At 30.9% G+C, this 21,558-nt stretch overlaps 1 protein-coding gene across 5 annotated transcripts; it reads right to left on the reverse strand.

Annotated features, from left to right (window-relative positions):
* Window positions 1–888: 888 nt before the first annotated feature.
* On the reverse strand, window positions 889–21,037 carry LOC112599381 (sal-like protein 1). Of its 5 annotated transcripts, none has more exons than XR_003114937.1 (4): window positions 20,122–20,597; window positions 9,235–9,497; window positions 1,458–3,159; window positions 889–1,056 (listed from the first exon to the last, which is right to left on the reverse strand). XR_003114937.1 is itself a non-coding variant. In XM_025346267.1 (4 exons), the coding sequence occupies exon 4, from the start codon at window positions 3,059–3,061 to the stop codon at window positions 1,511–1,513; it is 1,551 nt and encodes a 516-aa protein (XP_025202052.1). In that variant the 5' UTR covers window positions 3,062–3,159; window positions 9,235–9,497; window positions 20,122–20,258; window positions 20,604–21,037; the 3' UTR covers window positions 889–1,510. The 5 variants fall into 5 exon arrangements, 4 of the variants coding, with proteins under 4 accessions (XP_025202052.1, XP_025202051.1, XP_025202050.1 ...); XM_025346267.1 differs by adding an exon at window positions 20,604–21,037 and having other exon boundaries at window positions 889–3,159; window positions 20,122–20,258; XM_025346266.1 differs by adding an exon at window positions 20,604–21,037 and having other exon boundaries at window positions 889–3,159; window positions 20,122–20,344.
* Window positions 21,038–21,558: the final 521 nt, after the last annotated feature.

The raw sequence follows: 21,558 nt of genomic DNA on the forward strand, positions 1-21,558 counted from the left end.
AAAACAATAATATCGCGTTATTATATTATAATATAATATACTGTTGACAATTAATCCTTAGTGCTTATTTATTGTATAAAAACAAATCATGTATACCGGTAGGTCTAACAATAGAAAGATAAAACGATAAATATGCAATTTTAACCTTAAAACCATTACAGCGATTAATAATTAACGACTATTGAGATATTATAATATATATAAATATAGGTATACGGGTGTTACAAAAAAATTTGACGAATACAAAAATAAACTAAATAAATTAAACACAAATAAATAAGTACAAAACAAAATAGGGTCGCTTTAAATTCGGAACGTATGTATATAGTTCACATGCAAAACACATACACGAAATAGTAACAATTTCGTTCAATTCCAATTTCGACACCCAATGATAAATAATTAATAATTATAAAATAACTTACATATGTACAATAGCACAAGTAGTAAAGTGATTCGTAAAACAACAAATTGCAAGTGAATATTTATAAGAGACTACTCGACACTAAAATTAACATCAATACCTACACTAAATTACATAATATATATATAGGTGTTCTCTGCTATCGACACGAAAAATAAATTAGTAAAGAGAACGAAAAAACCATGTTTGAGGTTAATATAAAGTTTTTCCAAAACAATTAAAGTGTTTTATGATAGCGCCGGAGAACACCGAATAAATAACAAACAAACAAAACAATAATATGTATAAATTAATCGCGTGAACGTACAATAATAACGCGATCCACGCTCGCAAAATACTTACAAGTTACAACAATAAAAATAGTAATAATAATCATAATTCGTATTAATAATAATAATAATAATGATAATAATAATTATAATAATAAAATCAAATACAAGACGTAATAATAATGATGATACCAATAATAATAATGATCAAGACGAATTAATACAATAATTCGCAAACAAATTACATTTTGTACTTTTTTTTAAAACTAAATCGTTGCCCACGTTCTTCGTCGTACACAATCATAATATTATCAGGTCTAAGAAGGTTTTCACCCGTCTCAACATGATTGTCGAGACTCAAACCTAAACGTACACATTTAGTAATATATATAAATATATATTGGTACAATAAATAAAACGGCTTGCGTACGCTGTTGTCGAAAAGCCAACGGATGAACGTACTCAGCCGACGACGCGATTAAAATCATAATAATGATAATAATAATAACAAAACAAAAAAATCCGAAATAAAACAATAGTAATCGAATCGTTTAGAGTCTTTGGTCAAAATGCATTTATTAAACACGACTACGTTTCGTGGTGTGGGACGATCGCGCGCGGGTGCCAAACGCGTGAAAAATAATCGTAAGCGACATTCGGGTAAATACAGTTATAATGTGAATACGTTATTATTATTAATATTATTATCGTATTTGTATAACAGTAATCGCGTCACCGTAACGTACTATAGTTAATGCCGGTACCTGCTGCGGCCCGACGTCCCGGGGTGGTTGCGGTGGACGTGCGACGGCCCGGCTCAATCCCGGCCGCTGCGTTTGTGAATCTGCGCGTGCTTGATGAGATGGGCCTTCTGCCGGAACGCTTTCTGGCACACCTCGCACCGGAACGGTTTTTCGCCCGTATGCGTGCGCAGGTGAACCTTGATGTTGCTCTTGTTCAGGAACCCGCGGTTGCATATGTGACAGTTGTGCACGGTCCGTTCCCTGGCCACGTTGCCGTCCGAACAGTAGACCACGGTGTTCCGGGCGGTGACCCCTCCACTGCCGCCGCCTCCACCGCCGCCGCCGCTGCCTTTCGCCTTGCCGCTCCTGTTTCGCGACTTTTTCGCGGTCATGTGCGGTCCTTGGCCGGGCGTGGTGGTGTGCGCGAATTCGGGCGACGGTCGCGAACTGTGGACGGACGCAGCCGCGGCGGCAGCAGCAGCAGCGGCGGCAGCGGCCGCGGCGGACGGCATGTAACCGCCCAGGTCTGTGGTGCTGACCACGTGACTGGTCGGGCTGTGCGCCAGGTACGACGGGGTGGACGACGACGGCGACGACGCGCAGTCCATGTGATAGCTGCCAGCGTCTTGGAGCGGCGCCTTATTGGCGGGTCCGTTCTGCAGCCGACTCTGGAGCAGAGGCATGAACGCCGCAGCAGCCGGGCGGGGTGCTGGCGGCGGTACATTGGACGTTACCAGCTCGCGAGACTGCTGCTGTTGCTGCTGCTGCTGCTGCGGCTGCTGCTGCTGCTGCTGCTGATACAACGGTTTCTGCATGGAGGACGGCGGCTGCTGGTGATAATTCCCGCCGCCTCCGCCGCCACTACCGTTCGTCATGCCCGGAAACTGGGAACTGGCCACCAGGTCGTGTATGGTGACGTCGGAAAGTATGCTGGACTTGTTGTCTTGCGGTGAACCGTTCGGATGTTCGTACGACGTCCAATCGTCGCCTACGCTCAGCCACTCGTCCGGACCGTCAACGGCTGAGTGGTCGCCGCTGGCCGTCACCGTCGTATCTGGCCCGAACGACGGGCTGCCCATCAGCATTTCGAACTCGTCGAACTGATTGTCGACGAACGTGTCCTCCTCCTTAAACTTGGTCAATCCCGCATTGGTGGACGACGTTACCAGGTATTCGTTTTGGTAGTACATGTTGTTGTTGGTCGTGGCCGTGTTGTTGTTGTTCTCGGCTACCCGGTTGTTGGACGCGATCGACTGGTAGTGGTGACCGGGTATGCCGTTGATGTTAACGCGCTCCGTGATCGTGTGGAACGGCATCAAAGGCTTGAGGTCGGCGAAATTCGCGGTCGGCTTGGTGTTGGGCTGATCGACGCCGTTCGGCTGTTGATGGTGATGGCCGTGGTGGTGATGACCACCGTGGAGGTGTTGTTGCTGCTGCTGTTGTTGTTGCACTGACACGGCGATCGGTGAACCGTCGGCGGCGTACTGATCGCGTCCCAGCAGGTCTTCTAGCTCGGCGGGATTCAACATAAATTTCGTGCCGTCCTCGTCGAGGAAGTGCTCGTTGAACTGCAACATTTCAACCATGGAGTCGGTAGCCGCTTCGTTGCCGTTGGATAGCCGCATAACGGGGTCGCCGCTGGTCTCCGCCCTCAGCCACTCGGGATCCAGTTGGGGTGGTTCTATTGATTCGCCGCCCCGGTAGGTACTATCATCCAGCACTCCTGCAACAAAACCGCCACACGTGCGTTAATAAAAACGTATATGTTTGATGATATACATAGACCTTTTTATATATTCTAACCGCACATGTAATAGTTATATGACTATAGTAAGTACAATTGATAGCAAGCAATACGACTGATGATGGGTTGTTTATATACCGTTCACTCGAATCGGACTAATTTATTCAATATATTTTGTAGACAATTTTAAAGGTTTTGTACAAAATGTCCCAATATTTCTATACGTAAACGATTTACATTAATTTGTAAATAGTCAACACGATTAAAATATAATATGTCATTGTATTTATTAAATTCTAAAGAAGTTCTGTTAGTTTACAGTTTAAATTAAATAAATCGATATTTTTTTCTTTTTATTAAAATTAATTATTTTAATATTCTTTAATATGATTTACAGAGTAATACTGTTAGCATTAATTTTTAATGTTTTGAATATTATTATGTATATTTTTATAATTTATTGTTAATTAAACATTTCTATAAAAAATATCTAACGTAAAATTTAATATTTTGATTGATAATAATTGATTAATTCAAATGACAGTTTTACTAAAAACATATTTGCCTATATTCGTCTTCAGTTTAAAACATATAAAATGAAAACCAATCATTAAATACATATTACATAATTGTTCAGCTGATAAATAAAATAAAAATAAATATTAATTATTATTAATATGTCTACGTTATAATAATTTTGTATAATTTAATATTAAGGTATAGACATAATATGTACATGATTTTTTTTGATATAATAATATATATTATATAGTAGAGAGTACTATTATTACTTTATAATAACCTGACGATGATAAAATCGAAACTACTAGAAAGTAGAACTGTTTATAATGTACAAATTTGTTGCCAATTTTGTGTTCGCATTTTCTTTTGTTGTACAGATTTCTGAAACGAATTTAAGGTATATTCGATCAAGCGGTGGTAGTACGTCATATTCATACACATCGTCTGTAGATTTACAATTCGATAAACGTGACAAATAAAAATAACAATTGGTGACCGCGAGATATATACATACCTATACAACTACAACGCTACATATTATTATGTATGAAATATGAATTATACGATACTGAAAAGCAATGTCGTAGACGTCACCGGGTTATGTGCACCTATCTACTGTCTGTGTTTTATTTTTACTAACTGTCTACGATAAGAATTACTCAAATTTGTAAGTACTATATAAAAATAAAATAATAAATCTGACAAAACCGGGCAGTCTCTGTATGCATATTTGGCTAATAAGAAAATATACACGTTAGCTGCAGATTATACGGTAACTCGTAACCGAAAAAATCAAATTTCTATCAGAATAAACTTTTTTTTATTTAATTAAACATAAATAAATTACAAATAAGTATGAATAAAGGCGCCTATGGGTAATATTTTAGGAGAGGAAAAAATAAAAATGTTATGCTATCTAAGTCATTATTCAATAAGCAATTTATTAAATTATAAATTCATATTACTCTTCTAAAAGAAACAACTATATATCTGAATTTGTCTTACCCTCGTCGCCCTCTTCAACAAGGGCCCATAGGTACGTATTTTTATATATAGAGAAAATTGATTATCGAATAAATAAAATACAAACTACACACCTGTATACTTTATCACATACTACACAATTATACAGTACTTTACTTATATTTATATATTTATTGCAATTATAAAAAAAATACTATTAGTTCTTATAGTTTTTGATTTCGTGATTTTTAATTTATTTATTTATATTTAATTTTAAATTTTATTTCTGTTTTATTTTTTGTTACATTATGTAATAATTAATAACACGTCATATTGTTCTATAATTTTAATTAAGAAATTATAGAAATTAATGGTCAAAATTTTGTTAATAATAATATAATTCAATATACTCATTATCATGAATTATGATATTTTAAGATGGAGAAAGATGAGTTTTTTTTTTGAAGCTTTAATGTAATTTAAAAATAATTCAATATATTAAAATAATATAATATAGGTACTATGATATAATAACATACATATTATGGTATTTACAAATAAAAGAGCTAAATTATAAATCGACACAACAAATATTGAGAATTTAAAAAAATAATCTTCGCTAAAGATTTTAAAAATTCTTTTTAATATTCACCCACAGGAATTTCTAGGATTAAATTCGTAGAATTCACATGTCTAAAATATAATAACAGTACACATACAGAATTGAAAAACGAATAAGAGTGTAAGGTTAACATTGTACCATAAATAAATGAATTCTTCAAGCATCCAGTCTAGACATCCCTAAAAATTTTTAAGAACCTTTTTTTGGTTTTGTTATAAGATGGCATTATAATATGATTTTAGGTTAAATTACTCTGGACCATGTATAATATATGGCTGTTAGTAGGTAGTCGTACAGAATAGTAGCTGTCAATGGCTTTGGCGGTCAGTTTTTTACCGTAAATTATATACATATATATATATAATGAATATGTGGTTTTTGGGAATGTGACGTTAGATTGTTTGACGTTTGCCCGTTTACCTACCTAAATGTTCATATTTCCTGGTACTGAAACCGTTAATAAAAACCGGAGAAGTTACTCTTCAAAGGTGTTGGATAAACCTTATCTTTGAGAATTGTTATATGTTTATATGACTACTTGTTATCCCTGTGCACATCGTTACTCGTTTATAATATAATGCACCCTAAATGCAAACATTGAGCGTAACGCGTGTGGATAAATAATATTTTTGGTTTTTTAATGTGATGTATAGTCCTATAAATATTTCCGACATATCAACTTTACATAGCTATCCCGCCCAACGTTGCTTCTTTTTTTTTTTATAATTAACAACAGTATTTTTTTTTTTTTTTTAATTATTTATTTATTTTTTTTTTATTATTGAACGACTCAAATTTGAATTTTTTTTTCATTCTGAACGAAAACCAACAACTCATAAGTTTTCAATAGTATCAACTAAAAACAACAAAAAAATTTTGTACCACATCAAATATTCATAAAAAATACTAATTTCTAATAATAATCAATAATTGGTAATAAATGAAAAAAAATCTTTATGTGCGTATTTCCTGATTATTTAAAAATATAACTATAGTTGTCTTGAATTTTTCATTAATTCATAGAATCAGAAATAGGTGTAATACTTGCTTCGCGATGTACTCTTTCATTAAAAATTCAAAATAATCGAATGAAAATTTCCAAAGAACATTTGTAAGAAAGAGTTCTATTTTCATATTTATATTTATAATTTTTATACATAGATTAGTATTATGATAAGTTGAATTAACTTTCGTAAAACAATAAATCACTTAAATTAAATGATAAATACAATAATATTATTTCATATAAGTTATTACCAGCTGTTGTTAACCTAAGATTGATTATATACGTTAGATGTACGATAAATACCTTAAAATTAATTCAAATATTTTTAAAATAATCATAGTAATAATAATTAACATATGTAGTGTCAAAAAGTTTTTAGTTTTATTTCAAAAATTACTATTAAATTGCAAAGCCGCCTTAGTTTTTAATAAACAATCTTATATATTTTTAACCACAAAATAATTTGCAAATTTTTTTGATTTTATGATTTTAATTTCAACAGTAATCAAAAAATATTAGTAGGTAAATTAATTTGTTTTTGAATTAGATCAAAAAACAATAAAAATGACAGTTTTACTTAAATTTTTTTTTTTTTATATTGGCAAAATTATTTAATTTTAATCACTCAAAAAACCGAATAAATCAAATTGTTTATAAAAAAGGAGTAAGGATTCCCAAAGTTGAAGAATGAAATACTTTTACTCTTTTAAAAGAAGATCATGAAATAATATTTAAAAACACATCTTTATAAAATAAATACATTCATCATTCCGTTAATAATCTTAAAGTGTTATTTTAAGAAAAGCACACATTTATATTTCCTAGTTATAGGTATCTGTGATACAAATTATAATAAATTAAATCTAATGTCAAACATTTTTTTTTGAAAATAATGTTTTGAAATATTAGAAGAATCCATGTATATTATTTTAATTAATTTCAATGTATAGCCCATAATATTTTATTTTTCAAACTTATTGAAAAATGAACAAATTTTTTTTCTATTTATAGACTCAGTAGACAACCATAATCTACATAGGTATAATATATAAAAATATGGTGTACGGGAAAAAAAAACCAAAAAATAAATATCATTAAATACTCAACAAGTATATTATTTACTAAATTAATCATATACAAATTTAACTATACGTTCTATGATCAATTCAAATGTACTTTAATTATCTTAAATAACTTTAATATTTTAATCTACATTTCAAATTTCAATAAGGTTTCAACATTTTTTGAAAAAATTGTGTTCATGAAACTATTAACATTAATTTAAAATTTATAATACATTATTGTGGATTGGTTGCAGACGTATTTCGTTTAAACAATATTTTAATATGTTTTAAACACTACCATGAAACAACACAACAAAAAACATTGTGTAAATACATTTTTAATAAACTAAAATAAAACTTTATTCTGTATTTTTAAATCTAACATCATACAATATTATATATTTTTTAAATCATAGCGAATGACTAATAAACAAAAATTTATTGCATAAAAAATATCATTAGTTTTTCTTTTTGTCGAATAATATTTAGATTATTTAAGTATACATTTTTTATAAATGTCTGACTCTCTGAGTGTAAAGTATTACTTAATGTATATAGATGTACTAGATTATAATAACCACAATGTATAGTATAAATAGATACACTTTAAAATCTACATTCCAGTTTTTTAGGTTTAGCTATCTTTATAATAATGTGAATAATCTACTAACCTAAATAATATTAGTGATATAATTGTATAAACCTAATATATTTAGAATGATAATGTTAATTATAATTTATAAGGTCCGAATCAGTAAAAAATTATCAATTGTACATTTTTATTCTAGGTATTTTAAAAAAGTAGGTCTACCATAAAAATTAAATTTATTCAGGCATAAAAAAAAAAATAATTAATTAATTTTATAATATACTTTAATGATGATTATTATTCGATGGATGATGAATATAAACAATTTTTTTAATTAAATGCACTGAACGAATATAGCGAATGTGCATCGTTATTATTTAAAACCCATATGTTATTGATTTTGCTTAATTTAGTTTTAATAACATATCAAATTCAGTTGAAACTCATCACAAAAGTATCTTTAAGAGGATGAACAGTGATGGGTGATAACTCTCCTAAATCTATTTTTCATATAAATTAAAATTTGTTTTAGTTTGTACTTTAATACTTAATTTATGTCTAAGTATGATTATTTTAATGTAATTTTTTTAATATTGAACTTGAATTATTTTGTTGTTTAATATGGTCTATGTTGTAAATAAATATTTTTATCATCAATTATGATTTTGCGTGTTTATGTATACGTATCTAATATCTATAATCTAAATATTTTCAAAAAGGAAAAATAGTGAACGGATTTAAAATTACGAGGAATAAAAAATTCCAATAAAGAACTCCGGGAAAAAAATCTCTTGGATAAAATATTACGTTTCCTATAATATTTTGATAATAATTTAAGAATTTCGAATTTTATTAACGTGAAAGGTGTAGTACTAAAGTGTGTAGCTCTGCTAATTGATATACCTATCTTATTGATAATGGTTTCACGAAGACGATTTGTACATTTATTAACTATTAGTTAATTTTTTAACTTTTAATTTAATGTATAATATATGTATAAATTAAGTACTCAATACTCTATAGAGTAAAACTTTTAAAAATTCCGCCTAATAACTTTATTGATTCAAGTTGATAAAAATAACGAAACTTTTACTTATACTAATAGGTAGTATACCTATATATTTATAATTAAATATTAACAATATTGTAAGAGTTTAATACATTTTCTTTCGATAATTTTCATACAGTTGTGTGTAAGTGTAATATTGTATTCTGAGAATTTTTTTATAATATGTAATTTTAAATTAATATATATAAATATATATCAATATTAACTCAAAAGACTTACTTCCAAGAATCAGTCGGAATTTGTGGTTTTCGAGGACCGACGCAGTACTTGTCGTCGTCGGACGATTTCATCTCGACCGATGAAACACCGATACGCACGAAAATCGCATAATACCACGGCTGTTGGGTATCGGCTATGGCAGTTTTAATCGTCGGCGACGTAATGTGTAGTTGTCTCTAATATTGCACCGTACTTGGCGCTGATGCTGTTGGTCCACTGATGCGGCGGATCGACAGAAATAATGACGGAAGTTGATTTTTGCCCTGAAGTGCACCACAATAACATAGACGGCAAGAATGAAAACAAAAACATAAAAAAAAAACAAAAAAAACACAAATATATTATACCAATTGTTCAATAAATGCGTATACTTAACAATTATAACGTATTAAATTAAAAGGAAGCAAAAAGCGTTAGTGTTCCAAAGTTTTTGACGTATTGACGTATCTATACTTATACAACTATAAATTATAATATTATATACAAACGTGTTTACACTACACGTATACGTATAATATATTATCACTCATAAGTAGGTAGGTACAGTTGTAATGTTGAAAATAATATATGTGTAATATCGTGTACAAAAATCACAGACAAAATGTCTGGTAAAATTTCTATCGGAAAACATATCTTGAAAATGGAAAAAAAATGTGAGTTCTTAATCGTAATGCACACGTTAGTATATTTTATTCTTACTGTCATTTATTGCAACCTAACTGAAATGTTTAAAAGATAGAACAAAATCATCACTGTAGGACGACTAGGACGTTAGCATGTTATACCACCAGAAAGAAAATCAACAACTAGTGAAAAAAAAACTTGAAATTATATCAACATTATCGCGACGAGAAAATTAAAAGTTAAGTATAGAAAAATATTTAAAAGGAGAAAGTTACTGTTTAAAAAAAAATAATTATTTTAATGATATTTAAATTTATTTTATTTAAAATATTGTTTATAAAAATAATGTTATTATAGTAGAACAAATATTTTTGCTGTTTATTTTTTTGGCATTTTTTCCGTAAATTGTGTGTAATTTTTCGTATCCGAACCGAAATTGTTTCCGAGATAAATAATGAGGATCAAGTTTAGCTTAACTATATGTTTTGTATTGATTATTAAGCTGTTATAAATTATAACCATATTATAATAAATAAATAAAGCGTAAAAAGAATAATGTATTTAAATCAATTAACAAAAACTTAACTTTCGTGATAAATGATAATTAATAAAAATATTGTTTTGTCATTTATGTTGTATATTGTGTATGCGTTATAACCTACTACATGAAAATTCGTTTAAATAAAAAACATAACCAATGCTTTTGACCGAATCGGAGAAAATACTATTATTGTTATTAATTTATTATGATTTAAATGTTAAAAAAGTATGTCGAATGATAGGAAGGTACTTGATTAACTGTACCTACTTTATTCTTTTAGTAAAATAAAATGATCTAATACGAATTCAGATATATTATTAAGCTGGTGTTTGTACTAACCGCAATTATACTTTTTTGTAGATAAATTCCCACAGTAACGATTTATTTTATCCGAGAAAAACATGTAAATGTAATTTGTACTTACTGACTTTTGACCAGTAAAATAAACGTAAACTTTAATATTATTTTTGACTAATGTTATATTTAATCAATTTTAAGCTAAACTAAATCTAATTATAATATTATTTTTTAATTTAAGGCTAAAATTAATTGCGAAACGCTTTCAATTATCTTATAGAATTACCATTTGTATTGCTTAAAAGTTTGATTTTTTGAGTATTATCGTATTGATTATGGTAGTTATAGTAATAAATTTGTGAGATAGTCATTTTATTTTAATAAAGCGCATTACTAAACTTTCCCAACTGTATTTTATCATAATTATTAGCAAATTTAATTTTAAACTATTTATTTTAATACACATAATTATTTGACTTTGATTTTTTTTTTTAAATATTAGTGAAATTCACGTCTTATAAAGTTATAAAGCCAAGCCTAAAATATACATGCACCTGTATTAACCGATTGAGTAACCCCAATAAGAGGTTCCATCGTGTACATATTTTATATTTATATATATTTATCCATCATACAAAGGTTATGGAAATGATAAAAGGCATTAACGCGACAACGCAAATCTTACAAAAACGTTAAACAGGTCTTACACTGAAACAGTTTATATATTTTAATAATTTGCTTGTGCCATTCGCAAACAATTTTTACAGTTGTCGTCGTCGGGTCTGATTTACGTTATATTGTAGGGTAAGTGCGCGTCTTTTATTGTATACAAAATGGTTTTCAACGACCGTCAACAACAAAAATGATACCATGAAAAGGTCCGATCTCGGGGTCGGGTGTTAACACGTTGTAGATATAATATGTACATACACAAACCGCCCACTGTGTTTGGACATATTCATGGAACGTGTGTAGGTTGTGGCAAAAACTCGTAGTCGGTTACTCGGTTAGAAGTATAGTAATAATAATACTATCAAATGGACCAGAACAATAGGCATACAAATATATATATATATATAAATCGGTCGGACGACAAAGCGATTTTCGTTGGACACGTGCAATATTATTATTACGTTGCGAAGTGCTTGTCGCACATATTGCAGTGCAAAACAATTTATCAACGTCGTATATATTTACAAACGTAATACGTATACCCTCGAAGCGAATATATATATTATATATGTATGCGTGTACGTGTGCGTATGTGTATGTGTGTGTGTGTAGTGTGTATAGTATACACCAAAACAGTCGTCAGTTGGCCACCACACACCAGCCAATAGTTTAACGGTACCAATCCACACGCACACACACAAATACACACTTGTATTTATTTTATAAATGTTTTGGGTGTACGACGATTTGAAAAAAGAAAATTTTTGTAGCTACTATTAATATATATATATATATATATGTTCATCGGTGCGCATCTCTTTCTGCAACGTTGTGCGGGCTCCGCTCGATAAGTCCCCCATAGTGAACGCTGGCGATTCGACCCAAATTTCTCGGTAGTAGCAGGTAGTAAAATAGTAGTTACATAATAATAACATTTACCATACAATCGGTGGTGTGATAAATCATCGATTTTCGACATGACGCGTGATCCCGCTTGCCATCTACGCAACAACCTAATTTTTGTTGCATTACTTTTACCCTTAAATTTGTAACGGTATGGATTATTTTATTATATTGCGTATAACTATAAAATATATTATAGAATAAAGATCTGACCGCGTATAAATAATATAATTTATTGTTACACCCAAATGTATACGACCACCCTGCAGTTCTCGCAATTTACAGATTCGCTACTCCAGCTGCGCAGTTAAAATACACACATGCGTATGCCATACGTTTGTAACGGGATAATTTGTCTTCACTGTATATGTTTCGAAGGACACTCACATATAGTTAGGAAAAACGACAATTATTTTATTCGTATATAAATTTCGTCGCGGAATAGCGAAGAATTTTGATGTGTATATACCGTCTGGAGAGAGACCTTAAGCTTCACCGAGAAGGTATGTATGTACAAAAACTATAATGCGTATACTTCCAAACATCTAAGGCCGTGCAGACGCGTTATACCAAATGATTCCCAAGGCTCAAAGGGTGTATATCGACGTGATAGGTATATATTATACGCTTCATGCGCAATTGATCAGACGAGAAAATTGACTTGATGGTTAATAGTGTTTGTATAATATGTATATACACTTGCCGACGTAATAAACATGTGTTGTAACTATCGTAACTGAATAATTAGACATTGAGACAATACAATAACCTGATGAGGTTAAATTCACCCACCGTTATATTATATTATTATTATTATTATTGCCTTGATAATCGATAGTAAATAAAACCCCAAAAAACCACAAAATCTTTTTTTTACATTTATTTCTTTGTTATCTGTGACATAAATTAATAGGTAAGCGTTCTTAAAAAAGACAGACATTTATATTTTTATTCACTATAAAAAACTAAAGCTATGTAATTCTGGTATAGATGTATTCGTGTTTAGTAGATAGGTACTTATAACTTTATGCATTGTAATTAGTGCGTACCTAAATGTCTTAAAAATAATATTTTTTATGTTACAACACTTACAACATAAGACGACGTCGTCAGTGAGTCAGTTACAAGTTACATAACCCTTTGAACATTCCAAACTATATATTTATATTGTATATACACAGTCTACACAACATTTCTCATTGTCTGCTACTGTGAATAATAAATTCATGGACAGTGTAATTTTTCTCTTTTTTATCAATCTAGTCCGGTTTTCAATTATCTGATATTCTTACATACACGTTAAAGTGTTCATAATTTTGGCGTCATTATTGTTTAAAAATAATTTTTGGCATTGAGCTCAATATACTTTATTATCTATTATATATTTTTGACACTTATAAAATACATATATACATTATACATATGACTAACTATTAATATATCATGTAGTATATACACTTCATACATATATAGTTACCAACTACGTCATATAATAATTTTATAAATTTGTATTTTATAATAGTTGTACACTTATGGAGTGATCATCAACTCGATATTATATGCTTAAAAATGCACTATCTATTATTCCACAACAAATACAGGTCAAATTTAAAAATATGTATCGATATCATATTATATAGTTAAATAGATGGTGCAGCAGAGATGTTTCCGCTTACAAATCGGGATTTTCATCGTATGACAAAAAACAAAAACAACACTCCTAAAATGGTTTGTCAAATGCATATAGACGAAATAATAGACTAAATAGAATGATTAACGAATGTAAAAAAAAAAACGACCGGAGACAATGACACGATACGCCGACGCCACAGAGCTGTCACCAGTCATCCGGACAATCGATTGTGGGGAAAAAAATTGAAGGAAAAAAGCATTGACCCACTTGCGGGCCCGTTGGATACAGTTCAACCGTGAAACAGCCCAGATATGAATTGCCACAAAGGTAATAATAATAATAATAATACAACTATGCACAAGACAGTAGGTACCTATATATAATATAATTTTTATGTTGAATTGTTGAAAATAATAAAACACGGACACGGCTTGTTTTTAATTTTATGATTGAAATTAGTGCGAGTGTCATTTGAATGGGTACGTAATGTTAATAGTGTAGGTTTTCACATACATATATAGTGTATATAAATTGAATAAAAAGAATAAATTCACAATTTCTCAACAATGATTAATTAATTGTTAAAATATATCTTAAACAATTTCGTGCCAATATTTGTATACACTTATTATAACTGCACTAACACAATGTAAAACCAATACGTAATTATGAATGATAATATTTTTTTCCATGCCGTTATAAGTCGACAAAATTACACCTATACTATTTAGAAGTAATTATATTAAAGACTTCAACGCCCGCTGCGTTCATAAGACTTAAAAGATAATATTATATTGTGTCTACTGCAGTAGGACCCATTACCCACTCATTATACCTACTTAATAATATCGCGTAATAATAACGATTCAAAATTACTACTTGCCCTAACTCAAATCTTTCAACTTGATATCAATTAATAATTTGAATGGTTTTTAATTAAAACGAATACATGTACCTATATATATATTTTTTTTTACGATATTAGGAGGAAAATATTTATCTTAATAAACCATTGTGTTAACATGTATTATCTTGTATACAACTTTAAGACATATATAGGTTAATGTATTTATATATATTATCTACAATGATCTGCTATAACTACATACATTTTTGTACGTAAAACAGTGAATTAATTAATACGTTTATCGATATTGTTGATATTATCATAATATGTCTATTGCCTATTATGTATAATTGCGTACGAGGCGTAAATATATACAGTTTTTCAATTGATTACGTGTGTATCTATTTATATTTTGAGGCTTGAAATTATATGATACGTATTTGTGCTCAAAATTTTCGTGATGACTCGGCAACGAGTGATGGTTTTGAAACGAGGGTGATGTGTGTTGTAGACGAAAAAGTAATATGCGCACGATTGCCTACAGGCTACAGCTCGTGTACAGCGTGTTCGGCGGAACAGGTAAAAATTTATCTGAATAATAGGTTTATATTGTGTGGCGCGAGCGTATATATTGAAAACGTTGAAAATATCTGTAAAGAATTTGTAAAAAAGTAGCGATCTCCGCAAATAGATTTATGCACAATGCCGGTCGATGGCCCCCCGCACGTTTGGATGTATGGTAATATGACAACCACGGCCGCATACAACCCATAAAGAAGGTACAGCCGCAGCACACATACGCGGATATAATGACGTCATTGAGAAGAAGAGAGAAAAAATAACAATATATCTGTACTCGAGACAATGTATAAAATGGCAACCAGTCCGGATGAGCCGCTTGTGACCGTTGTTCGCGGTACCAGGCGTTCGACATCGCGGTATCGTCGAACGAATAATATACTGCAGCATTTACTATACAACACGTATAATACCTCAATTATACAGATAAATTCATTTTGTATATCTAACTACACGACCGCGTATAGTATATATATATATATATATATATTTATGTTTTTGTGTGTTTGTGTGTGTGTGTATAGATGGACATATAGGAAGTGTAGTAGTGGAACTAGTGAATAAGTGAGTGGGGGGGGAGAGGAAGGGAAAGAATACTTTTACTGAATCTATTCATTATATACGTACTTATACGCGACATACGGTCAGGATAGAACGAGGTATATGTACTTACATATACTGCAGTATATATATATATATATATATTATATGTGTAAATAATAAGTATATACATGAAAACGTGTATATGCACACTCGCACAACATCCGGCTAGACTTATGACACGGTAACCCGATTCGCGTGCAGCTTGGCCGACGATCCGGACTGTCACTTTTTATCGTCCGCATGTACTTCCTCCTCTCCTTCTACCATACGCTCGTTCACTCACGAAACACACACACATTCATACATTTCTCCCGACTTACACGTCGAGGCTTTCCCACCAACTCCCTCCTCACGTTCCGCGTTCTAAAACAAAAACACTATAATCACTTACGATTCGTTCTAGACACATACGAGTTTTTGACGCATAATAGAAAGACCATTTTTTTCGTCACAAATGTGCCGCACGTAGGTATCTAATATCTATTATAATTATTATTATGATATTAGGTATCCGTCTACGATCCATTTTGTATAAAATTGTATGAAGGCGCGGTTACGATAAACGCTATATTATGTAGTATTATTGTCCCATAATATTACTATACTTTATTAATCGCAAACAATTGATTTGCTTTGAAAATACATTATGACTTACGACTTATAATAATTGCATATTTATTAAAAACCACAAGAGTATAATTGATTGAACACAATACCTACATATTATTTATATTACAGGTAAAAGGTATACTCATATACGATATACATTATGTCGTAGGTCGTGTAGTGTAAGATAAATTCAACAAGAAAATATTTTGATAATCTTTTCGACTAATATTCAATTATATCACTTAAAACTGGAGATTATATAATTTTCCATGGACTTAAAAATATAACTAAATTATTTAGTTCTAAATAATACGTAAGGTGTTCTTTATTATATTTCTAAGTTATTAACATGACACGAATTGTAATTATGAAATATAATAAATTTATTTTAAACAAAATATGTTCCTAAAAAGCACAGATTTAATTTTTGTTTTTTTTTTTTTTTTTTTGTTATATGAAGGATACAGACTAAAATCAAAAAATGAATTGGGTATAAATATATAGGACATACGTATGAAATACTAACTATTACTATACTAAATTGTATGTGTACAATGTACATATTACGTATTTTAGAATACACTAAATCTATTGGTTTGTACACATGTCAGCGCAAAAACAAGATATATGATATTCTTAATGATTTGAAAAATACTAAACTGATTGTAAAGTAACAGTTAAAGTAGTGTTTAAGGTTTGTAAATAAGGAGTTTAGTTTACGTAGAGCTATACAGAATTTAATATTTAAAAATTTCAATGAAGTCGTGTTTGGGTAACATATATTATATATACATATTATACATATATAGAATTCAAAAATCACCAATATTTTTTTAAGATTTTCTATACACGAAAACCCGATTTTTGTTAAACAACGTATTTTGTTTAAAGAAGTTTTACCACTTCGAGTGACCTCCTGGCGAGCGAACGGTACTTTTAGAACATACCGTATATAGTTTTGAAATAATTAAGTATTTCATATCATTATAGGAACAGAAATTCATCTATTCAGTTATCATTTGTTAATTTTTTAACAAATTTACAATTCTTAATCAGACCATAATATTAATCCAATGGGTATTATAATTGTCTATGACGTATTACATTGTATTAATTGGTTAGTTACCTAAATATAATATATTATTTTTTATTTTTCTAGAAAAAGGATATTAAACTACAGTAACTTATGATTTAGTTTAATTAATTTTAGATCTAGTTAATGAAAATATTTCCGTTATAATAAGATATTTTTTCATTAATTAAAAAAGTGATTAAATCGTCTATTGTAGAAAAACCCGTGAGCCGTATAAAATTTACTGTAGTAAATTATTGGGAAAACATATTAAGGCATAAATTTAATGTTTAATAGGTAGGAATGTTGAATAATATTTAATTTTATTAGTGTAATAATTATAATATAGATAATATTATATTGTAACACATTTTACAGAATTGTCCTTATATATTTATAACTTAATCAAATTAAAGCAAATATGTTTTTAACGAGTTTCACGAATGTCGCTACAAAATCCAAAATTAAAAATATTTTTGGTATATCAATATGGAATTGTAGAAAAATAATTAATAAATTTAATTTTGATACTTATCACAACAGTATACTTCATTTTTTCGTTATAATATTGATGAATGAAGTATATTATAAATTGATAATACTTGGTTTACAGGTATAGTGTGTGTGTGTATATATGTGCGAGGCGAGTACCTCAACGCGGCATATACATATATACAATATAACGTGCCACATTCTCAACAAACATAACGGTATACACACCTACTCTTCAATTGGTTCTCAAACTAATTAAAATAAAATAATTTTTTTTTAAATGGTTCAATAATTGATGTAATAATTATAAAATTCATAGATTATATTGTTTAAAGCGATGTTATACATATTTATATAATTAATTTAAATGACCAAATTGGATGATTCTTATAATAGATCACAAGTACGAAATTGTGTTTACAAAAAAATCTTAACTTATTTTTAACAAGCATAAATATTAAACATATTGTATTAGTATATACTAAATAAATCAATAACATTATGAATTGTTCTAAGATATGTTACGGAATTAAAAAATTATAATTGAAAGGAGTGCACATAATAGAAACCACTGGCCGACAGTGGTCAGCCGTTCGACCCACTGGCCCATAACTTCGAGACGCATGAGTACGAATAATATGATTTGTATTCTTCTTATAATTCTAGAACTCAACCATTCGATAAAATTATATTAATAACAATACAAAGTTAATGTGATTTTAATTGTTTGTACACTTAATATATAATTATCCAAATATTAAACCAATTAATAGACAATAATATTCAAAATATTTTGCTTTAAATGTCTGAGTTGTAATATTATTCAATAATATCAACTTTGTAAAAATACAATTTTTTAACTGAATAAACATACAGATACATAAATAATTCGGTATTTTATATATTTATACCTATTTTTATTTTTGAAACTCTTTTATAACCAAGTTTGAAATAAAAAATTGACAAATATAAAGGTAGGTACTATGGACAATTGAAACAAAATTAATATGAAGATAACCGATTTTTCCCGGAACCAAAATCTAAACCGGATGAAAGAGTCTTCATGGAGATTTTTATCTACATTACCTTATATGAGCGCTGATAATTATATTAATGTCACCTGCTGATACGGGAACCTAGGTCCGGGAAGCCGAACACAACAACTATATTATACAAACACGACTAAAATCGCGTCAATTATAGTAGACTATTATAATATAATATGCATTTTGTTGACGGAATTTCCCCGAAGTCAAATATGTTGGCTGTTTGAGTGCTTAATTTATGTTACGTATTCCTAGATCCGAATTAAATTTTTTTTGAAGAGTATTCTGTTCGTTCGTTCACGGATATATTATACACATAAAATGATATACTATAGCTATGTAACACTGCGGGACACATGAATAATTGACAGACGAAATTTGCATCTTTTGTTTTATTAAAATTTATGGATATGGTAAACAGTTTAACAGCATGTGATCAATTTGAGGCGTTTATATATAAGTCACAAATATTTTATAACACGATTTAAAATTGAATGAATTCAGTCGTTAAAGTCTCCATGTAAAAGCAAAATATTAGTAATCGCATAATATTACTGATTAATGCTGTTATTATTTTGTTTCAAAATATAGTAAGCATATTGGGTTTTTATTAAATGAAAATAAAAATAATAATAATAAAATATTTATTATATAAATAGAAACTTTTTTACGTATATATATTTATATATATGTACAATCGTGCTTAACATATTTATATTAATATTGGTAACTGGTAAATGTTACAGGTATCAGCCATTATATATATGATATGTATAAAAAAAAATAGGTATATTCATGCAACAGGGTTGTTTGACGCACTAATACAGGGAATTCAATTGGACGAAAGAATTTGTTTTTTATGTATAAGTTCAATATTTGGTTTGTAAGGTCACGAGTAAAGATCCGGAAGAATGTGTTTTAAATCACCGACGGTAAAAATTGTAATCCAAAATTTTTTGATGAATTTACCTGTTGATCATTAAAGGGCGAGTCCTCGTCGACGGTCATTCACCCCGAGAAAAATTATAAAAACAATAGCTATTTTTCACAAGGTCATATTTGTTTACAGATTATAATTTTAAAAAAAAATGTTCGAATTTGTTCACCTGTAAAGACAGAAAAATTCGGCCTCGGATTTTTTGTGGAACCTACGTGTGAGTATTGACCATAAAATAAGGATATAAAAAGAGAACTATTGCAAGGAAGTTGAAAGCATACAGGGAAGTGATAATTCCCGAGGGACATTTTGTTAATTAAAAATAAACATACAACGTGTTCCAAACTTCTGGAGCCGGAAATTCCGAACAAAGAAAAATAAAAATCATTATCGAGTAAGGAATAGTGCGGAATAAAAAGTTATACTTTTTATAAGCTCACAGACGTTTGGAACACCATGTATCTTATGACACTACAGCGTATGTATGTTTTAAGTCTAAAATAATCGAGCTTACTGTTACAGCAATCAAAAGTAATCGCACAGGCTTTTCGTAAACAATCGCGGTAGGTATTTATAATATATTCGCCAAGTATACAAGTCTGCCGAAGACGGTCGCACTGCTGGGTTAAGACACACTCGTACCTATGTATATGTCGCACTTCACCACCGCACTTGAATGATATTATAACGAATGGTAAACAAATATGAAATATTATCGCGAAACAAGATCGACTTCGACGGTTATTGCAATCGCACCGAAAACGGAAATTAAAAATGCCAAAAACTTATATGAACTCGACGGAGGCGGCGTTCGGTAGTCAATGTACATGTGTAAAGGTAAGTAAACTGTCGAAAAAATTATCGTCTTCGACCGCTCGTCGGCATAAATCCACGTCCGGCGCGTCCGCGAGATACTATGCGCACCGAGTGTATTGACGCGTATGCGCGTGCACCGGCGGTCCAACCGAGCGGGGCCTCAGCCAGGGGGTCCACGGCGGGGAGACCGCGGGGTGGGGCACCGCCGCCGACGGACGACCAACGTACATCGCCGCCGCCGCCACCACCTTGGTGGGGCGGAAAGGAGGGTAACGCGGCGGCCTTGCGTTTTTTTTTTCCCTTCTCTCTTCCACTTACGGGTTCACGCCATAAACACGGGCACGGCGTGTACGTTTATATTATTATAATATAGGCACGACGGCGTTCTACCTGCTCCGCGGCGGAACCGGTCCCCCTTTTTGGTAGGAGTCGCGCACGCGGCGGCGGCGGCGGCGTTACACTAACCTAGTTAAAAAAATACTACACGCGGGCAATGACGCCACGCCGCCGCCGTCGCACCGTCACCCCGCACCGTCCACGGTGTACACCTGACGAAGACGTTGGTGGCTGAGGCGGCGGCGACTGGTGGTTAGCGTATAGCCGTGTGTGTGCGTGTTCAATAATACGTATACCTCTGCTATAATGTATAATAT

The sequence above is a fragment of the Melanaphis sacchari genome, unplaced genomic scaffold (assembly GCF_002803265.2).
Source record: "Melanaphis sacchari strain LSU unplaced genomic scaffold, SCAv2.0 Contig50_pilon_pilon, whole genome shotgun sequence".
Taxonomy (NCBI): Eukaryota; Metazoa; Arthropoda; class Insecta; order Hemiptera; family Aphididae; genus Melanaphis; species Melanaphis sacchari.

What these genes read in the sequence shown, in the direction of transcription:
- LOC112599381 (XM_025346265.1), bottom strand. Translation starts at nt 3,061, where the DNA reads ATGCGGCTATCCAACGGCAACGAAGCGGCTACCGACTCCATGGTTGAA.